The sequence below is a fragment of the Petaurus breviceps genome, unplaced genomic scaffold (assembly GCF_028583685.1).
Source record: "Petaurus breviceps papuanus isolate PSGF00001 unplaced genomic scaffold, PetGlider_PUasm1.0 90683, whole genome shotgun sequence".
NCBI lineage: Eukaryota > Metazoa > Chordata > Mammalia > Diprotodontia > Petauridae > Petaurus > Petaurus breviceps.
The window spans coordinates 7,163,303-7,180,117 of NW_027187308.1; the positions used below are offsets into that span (position 1 = coordinate 7,163,303).

At 37.5% G+C, this 16,815-nt stretch overlaps 1 protein-coding gene across 5 annotated transcripts in view; it reads right to left on the minus strand.

The window, feature by feature from the left end:
* The window catches only part of TMEM45A (transmembrane protein 45A), a 93,445-nt gene that overhangs the window by 15,955 nt on the left and 60,675 nt on the right, over positions 1 to 16,815 (minus strand). For 4 of the 5 annotated variants that reach the window (XM_069065351.1, XM_069065348.1, XM_069065349.1 and 1 more), the window contains exons 2-3: positions 5,814 to 6,024; positions 560 to 772 (exon numbers count right to left, since the gene is read on the minus strand). In XM_069065351.1, coding sequence (XP_068921452.1) covers positions 560 to 772; positions 5,814 to 6,003 — 403 coding nt within the window. In that variant the 5' untranslated portion in view covers positions 6,004 to 6,024. Of the gene's footprint in view, positions 1 to 559; positions 773 to 5,813; positions 6,025 to 7,744; positions 7,767 to 16,815 lie in introns of those variants that run through there. The other variant, XM_069065350.1, reaches the window with a different exon arrangement.

A 16,815-nucleotide genomic window follows, 5' to 3' on the forward strand; every position in this document is an offset into this window, starting at 1 on the left:
TTTGATTTTTATCTTTTTTCTCCAGAACAAAGTGGATGTTTACTAGATGCTGGCTGGTGGATGACTGGTGTGCCTATAGGGAAATAACTAGTGGAAAAAAGGTAGCATCCAAGCTTCAAAAAATCAGAAAATGAAAAAGAAGCAGCAGCAATGGAAAGAAGGCTAAATGTGGAGTCAGGAGACATGGGTTCAGATCTTGACTTTGTTATTTCTTACCTATGTGCCCTTGGACAAGTAAGTTAACCTCTGGCCACAGTTTTCGCATAGGTAAAAAGAGGGGGTTAGACCCAAGTATGGTCCCTTTCCAGCTTTAAATGTAGAACTGGATAATGCTACCCTTTCTCATAGGACTGCACTGAGAAATAAACCATAATTCTCCTTGAGGGCAAAGTATTTCTTCATCTATAAAATTAAGAAGCTAGACTAAATGGCTTCTGAGAGCTCTTTAATGTATGTATTTGTACGTGTGGGTATATGTACTATACATGCATATGTATATACACACACATAATTCCTAATGAAAAGTGGTGGATGAAAGAAAATGCCCACTCAGGCTTACCTTCCACAAAGAAGGCATTTGAGAGCATCATCTTGCTTAAGGAAACTGGCAGTGCATGGGTGGTGAAGCACAAGACATCAACCACACCAGAAAGTCCAAAGAAGAAATACATGGTCGAGTGCTGCCAACCCATGAGGTCACTCCAGTGTTTCTCTTCATAGTTGTACAAGCTTAGGTGGGGCCCACTAGGAACAAACTGTTCTGCTGTCATGCCTGCATGGAAGCAAACAAACAAACAAAAATTAAAGTCCCTTTCTATGACCTCACCTATAATAAGAGGATATCAATTCCTAAGTCCCACACCTCATCTCTATGGGACCTGTCCTTTAGGTTCAGCAGAGGCGTAGTTCTTCATTGGTGTCTCCCCTTCTAGGCACTTCATTGTCATGCAAGGAAAATGGTGGCAAATGCTTTTAGACTGATTTGTAAAAAATCAATAATGTGGATCCAGGCCCTCTTGATTCCAAAGTCATGATGAGGATGCCTCCATGTTTCTTCATGCTCCAAAATGAAGATAATGTACCTTGCTGACTTTGGGCAAAGCACTTAGTCTCTCTAGGCCTCAGTTTCCTCATCTTTACAGTGCTGGACTAGGGCAGAGGTGTCAAAAACACAGGCTCCCTCCCACTGAAGTCATAACATTTCGAGAGTGCTGCCCAAACCAAAATAAAATATAATTTGGAAATAACAAAATAAATAAAAGTACAACAGAACATAGATAATGTTAATATGTGGTTTTCTAAGTCTATATGTGACCCACAGTATCCTTAGAATGGTTGTGTCCTCCATTTTTTTTTTTTTTTTTAAGCAATCGGGGTTAAGTAACTTGCTCAAGGTTACACGGTCAGTTATTTCTGGGTGTGGTGCTGAGTATCTGAGTCCAGGATTCGATCTCCAGGTCATCCCGACACTGGAGCCGGTGCTCGTACTCGCTGAGCCACCTGGCCGCCCCTTGTGTCCTCCTTTTCTATTTGAGTTTGATATCACTGTCCTAGGGGATTACTAAGGTCCCTTCCAGATTTAAGATGCTGTGATTCTAAGCCTTAAGGCCGTGAGAAAAATAATCGTAGTGAGTAGAAGAGCTGGGATTCAAACCCATGCATGCCATTAAACATTTATTAAATTGGGTTTTGCATGGGTAAAAGGAATTCCTGCATGGATGAAATCACAGTTGCTTTAGTAATTTGCACATATAAATGTCAGTCATCATAGTGAAATCATAGAATCATAGATTTAGAAATGAAAGGAACCTGAGGGGTCAACTAATCATTATAATATGGTGCTGGCCATCTCTGAATAAGTGTGGTTCTGTAGAGGTTGCAGTCGTCTTCCTGGACACTTTGCTTTAAGACAACCTCCCGGAGGAAAGGTGAAGCCAGGGTATGGTTGCATGGGTCAGAGAATTTGTTTTCTTCAGGTATGGACAACTATAGAAGGATAGGAATGACTCAACCAAATATACGCATTCAAGTAAAAGGTGTTTGGGATTTTTTTCCCCAGATGCTATTGGGTCTGATTATCATACAGTACTCAGGAGTATTTTTATCCTTTTTTGAAAAAAAAAATTGAAAAAAGTCCAATAGCAACAAATATAAATATTTCTCTATAGAGAGGAAAACAGAAAAAGAAGCCATGAGTTCCCACTATGTACACTATAGTATTTAGTATAGATTTCAAATTTAACATAGTTCAAACACTACCTAGTATATCCATCTGAACTTTCTTCAGTTTTCTTCTGCTTATTTTTTAATGATTTATCCATAGTCTTTCTTTTTTTTTTAGCATTATTGTCATTGACCCTCATGGCACCCCAACTCTCCCACAAAAAGTCCCTCTTTACAACAAATAAGTATAGTCATACAAAACTAGGCTATACATAGGTCACACATGAAAATGTCTTTTTTTGCTGTTAATTTTTTTTCATTTATCAAGTACTAACTTTTTCCTCTTCCCATCCTATCTTCTATATCCCTCATTTGTTCATGAATTCTTCCCCTACTCACAGATACAAAAGGCAGGTTTTTTTTTTCCTTCTAATTTGCTTAGGATGTGATCTTTACATCTATGCCATATATCTATTTGGAGCTTACCTTGGTATATTGTGCAAAATATTGGTTTAAAACTGTCCAAAGTTTTGGTCAAACCATGTACTTACCTCAGTAGGTTGTATCTTTGGGTTTACTGAACATTAGACCAATAGGTTTTGCTTGCTTCAGTAGAGAGTGTACCTAATCTATTCCACTGATAAACAGCTGTATTTTCTAAGTAGTACCAAATAGTTTTGATGACTACAAAGCAATGGTCTGTCATCAAAAGGCAACCTCATAAGTTTGAAATTTGGTTCTGGTAGGTCCCCTTCTTTCTCATATTTTTTCATTTTTCATCTGAAGATTCTTGATCTTTTGTTTCTCCAAATGAATTTTGTTGTATTTCCTAGTAACCCTTTCCAAAGTAATCCTTTGGTAGTTTGATGTGGCAAGGAATCTGTAATGTTTAGGTACTATTGTCATTTTTATTATATTGACGCTCCCTCAACCATGGGGAGGAATTCATATCACTTTAATTATTTAGGTTTGTATTTCTGTAAAAAGGAATTTATAGTTGTATTCATATAATTCCTGTGGGAGTCTTTGTACTCAAAGATAATTTATATATTATAGAGGTTTTTTTTTCTTTATATTCTTTTTGAGTTATGTTGGTGAAGTATATAGAAAAGCTGATTGGGTTTATTTTATATCCTATACCTAACTAAAAGTATTAATTGTTTCCATTAAGATTAGTTGAATTTTTAGGGTTCTCTAAGTAAAGAAGAAAGTCATATATAAAAAGTAATCATTTTGCTTCCTCTTGATATATTCTTATTATCTAAGTTTCTTTTTCTTATCTTTTTCATATAGCTAGAATTTCTAGAACTATATCAAATGATAGTGTTGACAATGGGCATCCTGGTTTTACTTTAATCTTATGTGAAAGGTCTCTAGTAGCAACTTGGGAAAAATTGTATGAATTGATAGAGTGAAATGAGCAGAACCAGGAGAACAGTTTATATAATAATACTTGTGACATTAAATAACTTTGAAAGACTTAACTCTAATCACCACAATGACTAAACAAGCAGCCTGCTAAGAGCCTCCTGACAAAGAGGCAAAGGACTTGGGGTACAGAATGAGAAATAAATCTTTTGGACATGGTCAATACAGGAATTTATTTTATTTGGCTATACATATCTGTTACAAGGATTTTTTTTCCTTTTTTCTAATGGGAAGTAGGGGTGGCAGGTGGAGAAAACAGATTTTTGTTCATTGAAAAAATTATATAATTTAATTTTTAAAATATGTGTTTTAATGTTTCTCCATTACAGATAATGCTAGTTCTTTGTTTTAGGTGGATACTATTTACTATATTTTAAAATGTTCATTTTATTTCAATACCTTTTAATGTGTTTTAAACATAAATGGGTATTCTATTATATCAAAAGCCTTTTCTGAATCTACTGATATAATCATGTGTTTTATTGCTTTAGTTATTAATATGGTATATGATGTTTATAGGGAGTCAGATATTAACTGGGCCCATTGATTTCATTGTTATAGGAAACTTGTGGGTGAAGAAATTGTTTCTACTAATACAAGTCAACACCTTTCCTGCAATTTATAATCTTAAAGAACTACCTAGAGCAGTAAGAGAGCATATGACTTAGCCAAGGTCACAAAGCAAGTATGTGTCAGAAGTGGGACTCAAACCCAGATTTTTCTGGTTTCAAGGAGACCTCTCTATCTACTGTACCACCCTGCCTTTCACTTTTATGTTTATAGTTTTTCTAAAATAAACCAACTTTGCATTCCTGGCAAAAATCCAACTAGGTCAATAGTGTATAGTATTTTTAATATGTTGTTACAATCTCTTTGCCAATACTGTATTGAATTTTTTTACTTTGATAATCATTAGAGATAGTGATCTATAGTTACCTTTCTCTTTTGGTTTGGGTATCAAGACCACATTTGTCTTAAAGATTAAATTTGCCAAGATCTTTTTTTTCCTATTTTTGCAAATAATGTATGTAACATTAGAATTATGGTTGATGAATAGTTGATAGAATTACCTGTAAATGTATCTAGTTCTACTTCTTTGAAGGTTTCTTTAGAGCTTTTTCAAATTTTTTTTTTTGAGATTTGGTTATTTAAATTTTTATTTCTTTTTTTTGTTTATCTGGGTATATTATACTTGTAAATAGTCATCCATTTCATTTATCAATTCTGCTAGCAAATAATTGAGCAAAATGGCTTCTAAAGATTTTCTTTACTTTCTTTGCATTCATGAATGTGCCCTTTTCATTTATGACAATTGCAATTTGGTTTTCCTTTCTTTAAAAAAATCAAATTAGCTAATGATCTAATCTATGTTATTGATTTGTTTTCAAAAATAAGCTCCTAATTTTATTGATCATTTCAATTATTTGTTTTGACTTTTTTCGTTTTGCTTTGCTTTTGTTTTTTTATGTGACCAAGAACAGCTAACATTAAGATCTTGAGCAAGTCACTTCTCTGGGCTTTAGCTTCTTCATCTCCAAACTGAGTTTAGTCAAAAAGTTGTTCTGCTTCCCTCACGGTATTGCTATGATATATCAGAGAGAACGTCAGGGCACAATGGGTTGGAGGAAAAGTGACAGGTGCTCCCAAAAAGGAGAATTTGTGTATTAGAAATGTCATTCACTAAACTTGTTAGAACTAAATAAGAATCAACAGAAAATGGATGAAGTTATTCAGCACCTCTTCCCTACCCTTACACCCAATTGCAATTTTATCAGGGTAGGGAGCTCTACCATAAGGAGAGTCCATCCCTCCAATGCATATTAGTACCTGTTCCTTAACTTATAAGTGACATGCCTAGTTTGTAAATGTATCTAGGGAACTGGAGGAAACAAGGGATGGGTAAGGGGAATGGATTATTCTCATAGATCGTTAGGGGATGGTTTGAACTTTCATACTCAACTGCAATAATTAAAAACTACAATTTGTCACTCAGGGTTTGGATCAACAGCAATAATAATTAGAAAGTAAAAGAGAATGTTATCCTTTTACCGATTAGATAGATAGATAGATAGATAGATAGATAGATAGATAGATAGATAGATAGATAGATAGATAGACAGATAGACAGATAGATAGGAATGATGTTCCCATTCTCTTGAATCCAATGCTGAATCTGAATGCCTACATCAAAAAAGTGGGAACCTGAGAAATAAGCAATTTACCAGTTAAAGACATGAAGATTTTGATCAGGCCCTCAATAATTTCCAAACGTTGAAATCCTGCTCTGGATCCAAGGAAACAGGTCCTCTTGTTCTTTTTGCAGACATACTTCATTATGTACTTCACACTCCACCAAAAGCCAAAGAAGAGGAAAAAGCTCCCAGGGAGGGCATGGCCTCTGAAACTCCCCATGGTACCTTAGCACGGCAGAACCTAGGGGGGAAAGGAAAACAACATCTATGTCATTTCTGGAAGCATTTCAGGTATCACTCATTACTGTAAAAAAAATTATGAATAAGTTGGATCATGTGACCCACAAAGATCCAGGCATTTCCCTGTCCAAAGAATATTCTGCCACTACCAGACTCTTGTGTGCCATTAGCTGTAGTTGTTGGGTTGTTGATTTTTTTAAGGTTTTAAGCACACATTTTTATTTATAACTTTTGTGTCTACATCACATACAGTTCAAGGGGGATGGCACTTAGCACAGTGCCTGGACATAGGAGTGGCTTAATAAATGCCTGCTGACTGAGTAAGCCACCTGCTCTGAGCAAACCAGAATTCCAAAATGAGTATTGTAACTGTCATAAGAATCTTCTAACTCTTTGACTCAGGGTGGGATCTAAACTGGCTGACCATCCAAGAGGAAAAAAGCACACCTAACAATTATATAGTACATTACAATTTACAAAACACTTTGCTCACCACAACCTTATAAGGTAAAATATGATCATAGAAAAGCATTGGATTTGGGGTCAGAAGTCATGAATTCAAATCTTGGCTTTTCAACTTACTGCCCATATGATCCTAAGCTAGACAAGTTATTGAGTCTCTGGGACTCAATTTCCTCATCTACAAAATGAAGGGTACAGACTAGATCAGAGGTGTCAAATTTACTGCTACAGGGAGTCCCATAATACTCCATAACAAAACAAATAAAAATACAATAAAACAGAGATAACATTGATACGTGGTTTTCTAAGTCACTATGTGGCACAGTGGATAGACTACTGGGCCTAAAGTCAGGAAGACTCATCTTTGTGAGTTCAGATCTAGTCTCAGACACTTACTAGCTGTGTGACCCTGGGCAAGTCACTTAACTCTGCCTCAGTTTCCTCATCTGTCAAATGAGCTGGATAAATGGCAAACCACTAGAGTATCTTTACCAAGAAAACCCCAAATGGGGTCACAAAGAGTCAGACATGACTGAAACAACTGAAAAACAACCACAAAGGGTTACTATGAGGCCCATAGAGATCTTTATATATGGTTTAGTGGCTCCCATTTCTACCTGAGTTTGATACCACCAGACTAGGAACTTTAGGTTTCTTAAAGCTCTCAAATCCTCTGATACTAAAATATCTCATCAACATAACAAACTTAAAAGTTTAATAAGACCTTGAAAAAACTCTTCAAAAGTTTAGTTGTTTCCTGTTGCAGATTAAGACTCTGGATACTTAAAGGTAACAAAGACCAGTGATAAATTTTCATCATCCTGGTGTAATCAGAAACATATGTGGTTTTATCAATGGAAATGACCTTATAGAAGATGTGTTACCATCTGCCCTCCATAAGAACCACTGGGCCTCCTCGTTTGATTTACACCGAAAACTTCCTATTTGTGCCATTGTTCAGCTGTTTCAGTTGTGTCTGATTCTTCATGGCCCCATTTGGGGGCTTTCTTGGCAAAGATTCTAGAGTGGTTTGTCATTTCTTTCTCTAGCTGTCTTAGAGATGAGGAAACTGAGGCAAACAGGGTTAAGTGATTTGCCCAGGGTCACGCAGCCAGTAAGCGTCTAAGGCCAGATTTGAACTAATGAAGATGAATCTTCCTGACTCCAGGCCAGCACTCTACCCACTGTGCCACCCAGATGTCTATTATGTGTGTTAGTCTCCCATCATTAAGACAAAAGATCCTTGATAGCAATCCTACCTTCCTTTTCTGTTTCTGTTTGTATTCTACTTGTGTTCCCAGAATGCTTTGCAGTGTTCTGTATATAGTAGGTGCTTAAAAATTTCTTTTTCATACATTTATTTCACAATACCAATCAAACACCTATCTACCCTGTGCAAAAAAGAAAAAGATAAACTAGGCTTAGACACAGTCCCTGTTCTCAAGACATTAACAATCTAATAGAAGATAAGCTAAGTGCAGAAATACTATTCTTTAAAGTAAAATGAGAAACGCACATAAGAAATATAAGTTGCTATTATGCATAGGTCTGATCATGTTTTCCTTCAGCAATTTCCCATCACCTATCAAATAAAATCCAAAGTTCTCAGCTTAGCTATGGAAGCCTTCTATAATCTGGCTCCAACCTCTCCTATCTTATTTCACACTCCTCCCCTTCATATACTCTATTTATCTAACCCAATTCCCTCATTTCACAGATGAGTAAACTGAGGTCCAAAAATGGATTATGTGACTAATGTGCCAAAAATCATGAAGGTTTTAAGTAGCAGAGACAGGATTCAAACCCAGATCATCTGGTTCCAAATTCTGTACTCTTTCCATTGATTTTTCTATACAAATTGTACCACTAGCTGTTCTTTTATTTCCTACCTTTATTTTTTATTTCCCTTTCCTACCTCCTTGCATTTCTGTATATCGTTTCCCACCCCTGAAATGAAATCTTCCACCTCTTTGTTTGACTCATTCATCTCTTTTCTTTTCTAGTTTTGGCACCATGTTTGATATAAAGACTTTCTGATCCCAACCAGTGGGATACATAATTCCTTCTTCCTCCAATGTAAAATATTACTCTATTTCATTTCTCCTATGCTCTTATTACGTTCTAATTTCTGTCATAATAAATCTGTGTATATGTCATATCCCCACAATAAATTGTAAATTTTGCAAAGGAAGGTTCATTCTTTATCTTTGTATGCCCAGTGCTTTACACACTATATTTGGGGGGGGGGGGGATTTGTTCTGAACATAAACACTGTTGACCTGAAAGTTCGGCTAAAAGAGGCAAACAAGCTAGGTGATATATATTTATATCTTTAATTCCCTTAAAGCTAGCAGATACATGATCATGGAGCCAGGAAAAAACTTCTGACTGACTGAAAAGAGAATGACCAGGCTTAAATACGATTTAGAACAATCCCAGTCTCAGGATGTTTGTGTCCTTCAGATTTATGGTCTCCATATATGTTTAACCGTACCATGAGAAAGGATGTTTCTTAGTTGAATAAGTTGTAAATACAATAAGACAAGACAATTGACAAAGTAGTGTCAATTGGAAATTACAATCCCAGGATATCTGTGTTTCCCCTGTAAAACATCTGTCCCTAGGATATCAAGATAAGAAAAGTCCCAGTATTCAAGTCAACAGCTGGTTTCAGGCACCCTGTTCTTTAGTGACTACAAACAGAAAGAATGCTCCTGATCAGTCTCATCTAGCCTTAAGCTGCTGACACAGGAAAGGGCATTTTTAGAGCAAAGCAAAGCATGTCTGATTGATTAGTTCAGGCTTTGGCCCTTATTGGGGTTCAAATGATCTGAAATGACTATCAACACCAAAAAATTGGCATTTCATATAAACAGAACACAAAAAGAGGATTCCCTATGAAGCTGTGAACCTCCATTTCATACTGCTAATTTTTAAGTATTTAACAAATTCCATACATTATTTTCAAAATTGTCCTGCTCACCCATGCATCTTTCTAAGCCTCTTTTTGTTCTCTTTTGCTCATTTTTAGAAATTTTTCAATGGTCCTCTTTTTTTTAATATTACTTTTGCTAATCTCCCCTTCCTCCAAAACTCACTAATTAAAAACTTAATGGAAAAAAAAAACCTGTTAACAAATAAGTATAGCTAAATAAAATGAATCCAGGCGACAGTCATGTCCAAAAATGCAGGTCTCTTTCTGACCCTTGAATCCATCATTTCTCTGGTAGGAAGTGGGTAACATCCTTCATTGTGGGTCTTGGGAATACCACTCAGCCACTGCATCAATCAGTTAAATCTAAAGTCCTTCAGAGCTGTTTTGCATTATGTCGTTATCATAGTACCAGTTGTTCTCCTGGTTCTGCTCACTTCACTCTGCATCAGTTCATAGTATCCAGGATTCTTTGAAATCATTTCTATCCTCACTTCATGTGGTACAATAGCATTTCATTACATTCATAGACCACAATTTGTTCAGCCATTCCACAACTAAATAAGCCTCCCTCTGCAGATTTCAGCTCTTGGTTGGCTTTTTTTTTTCTTTTTAAACCCTCAGTCAGAATCAGGAAGTTTGTTTTGCTTCCAACTCTTCTCTCCCCCATATTATTTTCCCTCTTAATATCCCCTTTTCCTATTTCTACCTGTTTCCCTGTTGAATCTGATGTATTTCTACACTAAAATGTGTATGTGATCAACTCTTTTATCCAGTTCAAATAAGAGTGAAGTTCATCTAATGTCCCCTCCCTGTAACCTTTCCTACTATTTGTATACTGTTCTTGTCACACCCCACAATCTTGAGAAATATCAAGTTGCAACTCATTTCTCCTTTCTGTGTTTTTTTTAACTCTCTCTTCTCTTAAAACCCTTAGAACAGAATGAACTCTGTCCTTTCTTTATCTTATCTCTCTTTATCATATTTAACTCCCACCATAAAGACATTAAGATTCTGAAAGGACATTTCTTTTCATCCTATTAGAAATGTTAGCACAACATCATCATACATCTTCTTTTTTTGTTTGTTTTTTGGTTTTTGGAGGGCAATTGGGGTTAAGTAACTTGCCCAAGGCTGCACGGCTAGTTTGTGTGTGTGTGTGGGTGGGTGGGTGTTAAGTGTCTGAGGCCTGAACCAAACTCAGGTCCTCCTGACTCCGCTTTACTCACTGCTCCACCTAGCCGCCCCATCATACATCTTCTAATGGCTCAAATAAACTTACCTTTCTAGGTTCTTCTTAACTCTTGAGTTTGCATTTCAAAGTTTCTACTTGGATCTGGTCTTTTCTTTAGAAATGCTTTATAAGTTCTCTCTCCATTAAAGGTCCATATTTTTTTTTCCCCTACAGGATTTTACTCAACTTGGAAGGACAAATAAAATTGTGCTACAAATCTATGTATTTTGTGTTTTGGAGTACAGTGTTGCTGCATCTCCTCTTGCTTTTTAAAAAATCTTTTTGTATAAACTGCTCCATGGTATATGATCCTGGTTAGAGTTCCTTAGTATATGAGCTCCTTTCTGAATACTAGCACCATTTTTAATTTGATATGGGTAGTCTAGGTTTGGCTATGGGGTTCCTGGGGCTTTTCCTTTTAAAATTTCTTTCAGGAGATGATCAGTGTGTTCTTTTCTTTCTTCACTCTATCCACTGGTTCTAAAAGAGCCTGACAGCTTTCATTTGGAAATTCTTTTTTTTTTGCTTTTTTATTTTTGGAGGGCAATTGGGGTTAAGTGACTTGCCCAAGGTCACATGGCTAAGTGATAAGTGACTGAGGGTGAAATTGAACTCAGGTCCTCCTGACTCCGGGGCCGGTGCTCTATTCACTGTGCCACATAGCCTCCCTGAGTACAATGATTCTTAAATAATCTCTCCTTGATATATTTTCCAGGTCAGTTTTTTTTAATCAGATTTTCTTTTATTTCCTTCTCTTTTTTTCAATCTTTTGATTTTGTCCTAATATTTCTTGCTGTCTCATTGAGTCATTGATTTCTGTTTTGTCTTTTCTAGTTTTTAGAGTCTGTTACTTTTTGCTACTTTCTCTTCTTAGCTCTTTATTCTCCTTCCAAATCTTTTCTCAATAAGCTTTTGTTTCATTTTTTTTTCTGTTGTGTCTTATCTTCTACATTCATGTAGTCATTGTATAAAATCCACACTTCCTTTGACTCTCTGCTTGCAGATACAGAATTAGTCCCTCCTTCTAGCTATTTTTAGGAGGATCTCTGGATCTATAATAATTTATTATACTGATTGGGATCTTCTTTGGCTTACTCATCTCTCTAGCTTTAGTGCTTGAATTGCAACTTTGTGCCAGGGCCAGGTTCCCACCCTACCCCAATGTGCCTTTGGGTAGGGTGGCTAGCCCTGCATGCTTTCTACCTAGTTCACCCAGACTCCCCCTCCGGGTTAACCACACACACACACACACACACACACACACACACACACACACACACACCCTGAATCTTTGAATTTTATAGTGCTTGGTCTTCAGGGCCCACTCTAGCTTCTCAGGACAGAGTGCTACTTCTCTGAGCCTTACCCAAACTAGTGTCCCCCACCCTCACTGGCTGCTGCTAGTCAGGGGCTGCCAAGATCCCCTATGTGCACTTACAGTTGTAAATACAAGGGTTCTTTGGGGGTTTTGCTGGAGTAAGTATATGGGGGAGCTGGTGAGCCTGCCTCCATTCAGACAGCCATCTGGACACCACAGACAATGAATAAACAGTCACTGAGTGAATTGCACTTGAATTTACATCAGAATAAATAATAAGGGAGGGATAACTTGCAATGGCATAGATCAGGTAAGGCTTTGTTAGAAGGGGAGATTTGAACTGGGTCTTGAAAGATATCTGTCCATAGTCAGAGACAAAGGTGGAATTAATAAAAGCATGGAGATGGGAAAATGTAGAACATGTTCAGTTGAGTAATCCTGCTTGACTGAAGCACTAAGTGGTAGTAATAATGGCTAACATTTCTATAACACCTTAAGGCTTGCAAAGCACTAGGCATATATTATCTAATTTGATACTCTTTGAGGTAGATGCAGTTATTGTTCCCATTTAACAGATGATGAAAGGTAGGCCAAGAAAGGGTAAGTAATTTAACCAGGGTCAGGCAGTGAATGTGTGAGGGAGTATCTGAAATTCACCTCTTGAGGGATAAGGTTGGAAAGACAGGTTAAAACACCATTGTGTATAAGTCTCAATGCTAGCCTAAAGAATTTAGACTTTATCCAATTCAAAAAAAAAAAGACTAACACCAGAAATTCATGGACAGTTTATGAACAGTGATATAAGATGATCAGATGCATGTATTAAGAAGATAAATCTTTCAGCAGGACATAGGATAGACTGGTACAGAAGAGAAATCCCAAGATCCTGCTGCAACAAACCAGGCCAAGGGTTACAAAGGGACTAGACAAAATTGGTAAACACACAGGAAGAGTAAGTGATTATGTGTATATATTATCTTAAGACACTATCTTAACTCATCAGTATCAGTGTTGAGTAGTTAAAAGCAATTACATACTGATAAGATTCATTTCATAATCACTCAGGTTTTCTGACATCTCATAGCTGTGTCCTAAAGTATTAAAGCCCATATTAAAGGAATGGATTATGATATGCTTGTTTCCTCTTTGTTGACAGATTTACAAGATCAGGGGAAATCTACGCACAGCTGATTTTAGTACAGCATTTGATGAAATTTTTTATTATTCTTATACACAAAATAAGAAAGATATGGGCTAGAAGGAGCCAGCAGACACTGAATAACAAGGACCCAAATATGACCATTAAGGAATGGATCTGCACCAATCTAGGTGTGTATCTCTCCAATGTAGTGTCATGGGGTTCTGCCCTGGATCCTATTCTGTTTCACATTTTTATTGATGACTTAGATGAATGTGTAACATAGCTAAAAGGACCCCCACACACATTTACATGTAGCAATGTATTATGGGGTCTGCCATGCTGCTTCACATTATAAATCATCTAACTTCAGTTTGCCAATTGACTGATTTCTAATATATTTAATTTCCCCCCTGTGCTCTGTAGTGGTCTGGGGGTATGTTGTGATAATTTCTCATTTATAAATTAATAGGTAATTATTTAGCTCAAATTTCCATTCCAGTTCACTAAATACTAATAGATGAACAAATTAGAGATACCTCCTCTTTGCCAATAATACTCATATCATCTATATTTAAATAAATATTAAATTACTGAATATATTATTTACTAATATAGTAATAACAAATATAAAACCTCACTGGGCTTCACTTTCCTCATCTGTAAAATAAGGGGGTTGCAGCTAGGTGTTGAAGTGGATGAAGTGCTGAGCCCCCAGTTAGGAAGACCTGAGTTCAAATCCAGCCTCTGACACTGGCTAGCTATGTGATCCTGGGCAAGTCACTTAACCTTTGCCTGCTTTAGTTACCTTAAATGTAAAATGGGAATAAAAATATCACCTACTAGTCAGCATTGTTGGATCAAATGAGATGATGTCTGTAAAGCACTTAGTGCAGTATCTGACATATATAGTATAGTATAGACAGTATAGTAGGCTATATATATGTAGACAGTATACTATACTATAGTATAGACAGTATAGTAGGAGCTTAATAAATGCTTACATCCTTCTTTCCTTCCTTCCTTCCTAAATGGCTTCTGAGGTCCTTTCTCTCCCCTTTCAATTCTAGCTCTATGAATCTATGACATATATAACTAGTTACAATATTTCAGCAATGACCAACATCACAGTCTAGGTCTGTGTCAAGATATCATTCTTTTTTTTTGCAGGGTGGAAGGCAGGGTAGTTGGGGTTAAGTGACTTGCCCAAGGTCACATGGCTAGTAAGTGTCTAAGTCCAGATTTGAACTCAAGTCCTCCTGACTGCAGGGTCAGAGCTCTATTCACTGCACCACTTAGCTGCCCCTCAATATATCATTCTTACTGTTAATAATAGTAGCAGCTAGCATTTATATGGTACTTTTAAGGTTTTGTCAAGTGCTTTATATATGTTTACTCATTTGATCTTGACAAAAAAAAAAAACTTGGAAGGTAAGTACTATTATTATTCCCATTTTACAGATAATGAAAGTAAGGCTGCAAGAGGCTAAGTGGCATGGTCAGGAACACACAGCTAGTATCCGGGGAAGATTCCAAATGCAGTGTCTTCCTCATTCAAAATCCAGAGCCCTATCAACCCCACCACCCAGGTGCCTCACATATTAAGTCAAATCTTCTCTCAAAATCTTACTTGCAACATAAAGTTGAAAACAGCTTCTCCTTTTTCTTGATGACAACAGCTCCCAATGGCAACTCGAAACTATTTTCTCAACATTCTATCTGCATCTTTGCCCTTTGTAAGACAGAGAAACACTAGCACACAGGAGGGCTGCTAGCACAGGTTTACTCTTAATCTAGTCAGACAGAAAAGACACTGAGCTTCAGAAGGGTTAACAATTTTACCTTACTCTAGTCTAGCCTTCTCAAGAGGGAGAAGCTAATAATAGGAGCACCAACTCCTACAAACATTCCCTAATCACCCTTCTCACAGGGGCTGGCAACTACCCCCTAAATCTCAATGGGGTCAATCAAGACAGGCACCGCTTGTGCACTCACCTAAATCCCCTCAAACCTCAATGGGGGCTGGTTGAGGCAAACACACAGATTCCCCCCAAGCCTTGATGGGGGCCAATCAAGGCACACACAGCATTCTAGCTTGGGCGTTCACCCCTAAGGGCTCCCCAATCACTGACCAGTGCCCACTTGCTTTATAGGGTAATAGACAAAGAAGGCATCTTGCCAGCAATAGCCTCACAAGTTTATATTACCTCACCATTATATTCACTATGCAGTAACAGTGGATATTTGCCATATAAGTACAAATGTTTATATTATTTATCATTATACAATGCTGTGCAAGCATGGTGGAGATATTTACAAGTCATGATCATGGGAATAGAGATTGTTATAGCCATGGATCCTGGGAAACTAAACTCTAAGAAAGAATAACAAAAATCTACCTTGCACACACTAAAATCCACCTTATATGTACCCTTAAAAAGAGTGGTAGGAGGGCGGCTAGGTGGTGCAGTGAATAGAGCGCTGGCCCTGGAGTCAGGAGGACCTGGGTTCAGATCCGGCCTCAGACACTTAACACGAACTAGCCATGTGACCTTGGGTAAGTCACTTAACCCCAGTTGCCCTCCAAAAAGCAAAAAAAAAAAAGAGAGAGAGAGAGTAGTAGAAGAGGTTATTTTGAAACAAGAGTGAAAAAGACAAGCTCATTCAATTCAAAGGGTGAGCTTACATATTTGATGACCCTCAGAATCCCCCAAAAAAGATCCTGACAATGAATTAGAATGATTGGTTAACTCTAATAACATACATGTAATAGAGAAAAATATAAAATCCAACACTTGGGTCTCTGTGAGGCAGAAGTAAGGAGGAAGTTGGTTCTAGACATGGGGGGTTGGAACCCCTGTTAATTCAATAAACCCAAACATTTGTGATCCACAAGATGAAATCAAACATTAGAACAGCCAAAGTGTATTTGCATAACACTTTAAGACTTGTGAAATGCTTTATCATCTCAAATGAGCCTCATAACCATCCTATGGGCGGCAGGTATCACAGGTGGTATTATCCCTGTCTTGTAGAAAAGGAAACTGAGGCTCATTCAATCACTAAGAATTGTGGTGTAGTAGACAGGGCATTGGACTTGGAATCAGCAAGAGCTGGGTTCACGTTTCCCTTTAGGGAAAAGTCCAGATATTAGGAAGTTGGTTTTTGTTGTTGCTGCTGTTGTTTTGTCATTTCAGTCATGTCTGACTCTCTATGACCCCATTTGGGATTTTTTTGGCAGAGTTACTGGAGTGATTTGCCATTTCCTTCTCCAGCTCATTTTACGGGTGAGAAAACTGAGACAAACAGGGTTAAGTGACTTTCTCAGGGTCACACAGCTAGTAAGTGTCTGAGGCCAGATTTGAATTCAGGAAGATGAATCTTCCTGACTGTAGACCTGGCACTGTATCCACTGTGCCACCTAGGTGCCCTATTATTAGGAAGCTGGAAGAAGAGATAAAAAGCTCTTTCCTTGACCAGGTTATACCACCAGAATGGTGAGGGCCATGTTCCTGCCTGGGCTCCAAGCCACTCTAAAGAGGTGTGGGCAACCATCGGGCCTGGTCTTCAGGATCCAGTGCCGTCTGCCTACTCTGAGGTTATGCAGTCTATGGCAAAGTGCCTGTTTGTGGACTGCTTCATACCCCTCTCACACATTGCAAAGCCTCTAAAACACCAAAGCTACTCCATACCAAGTAGCTAGCAGAC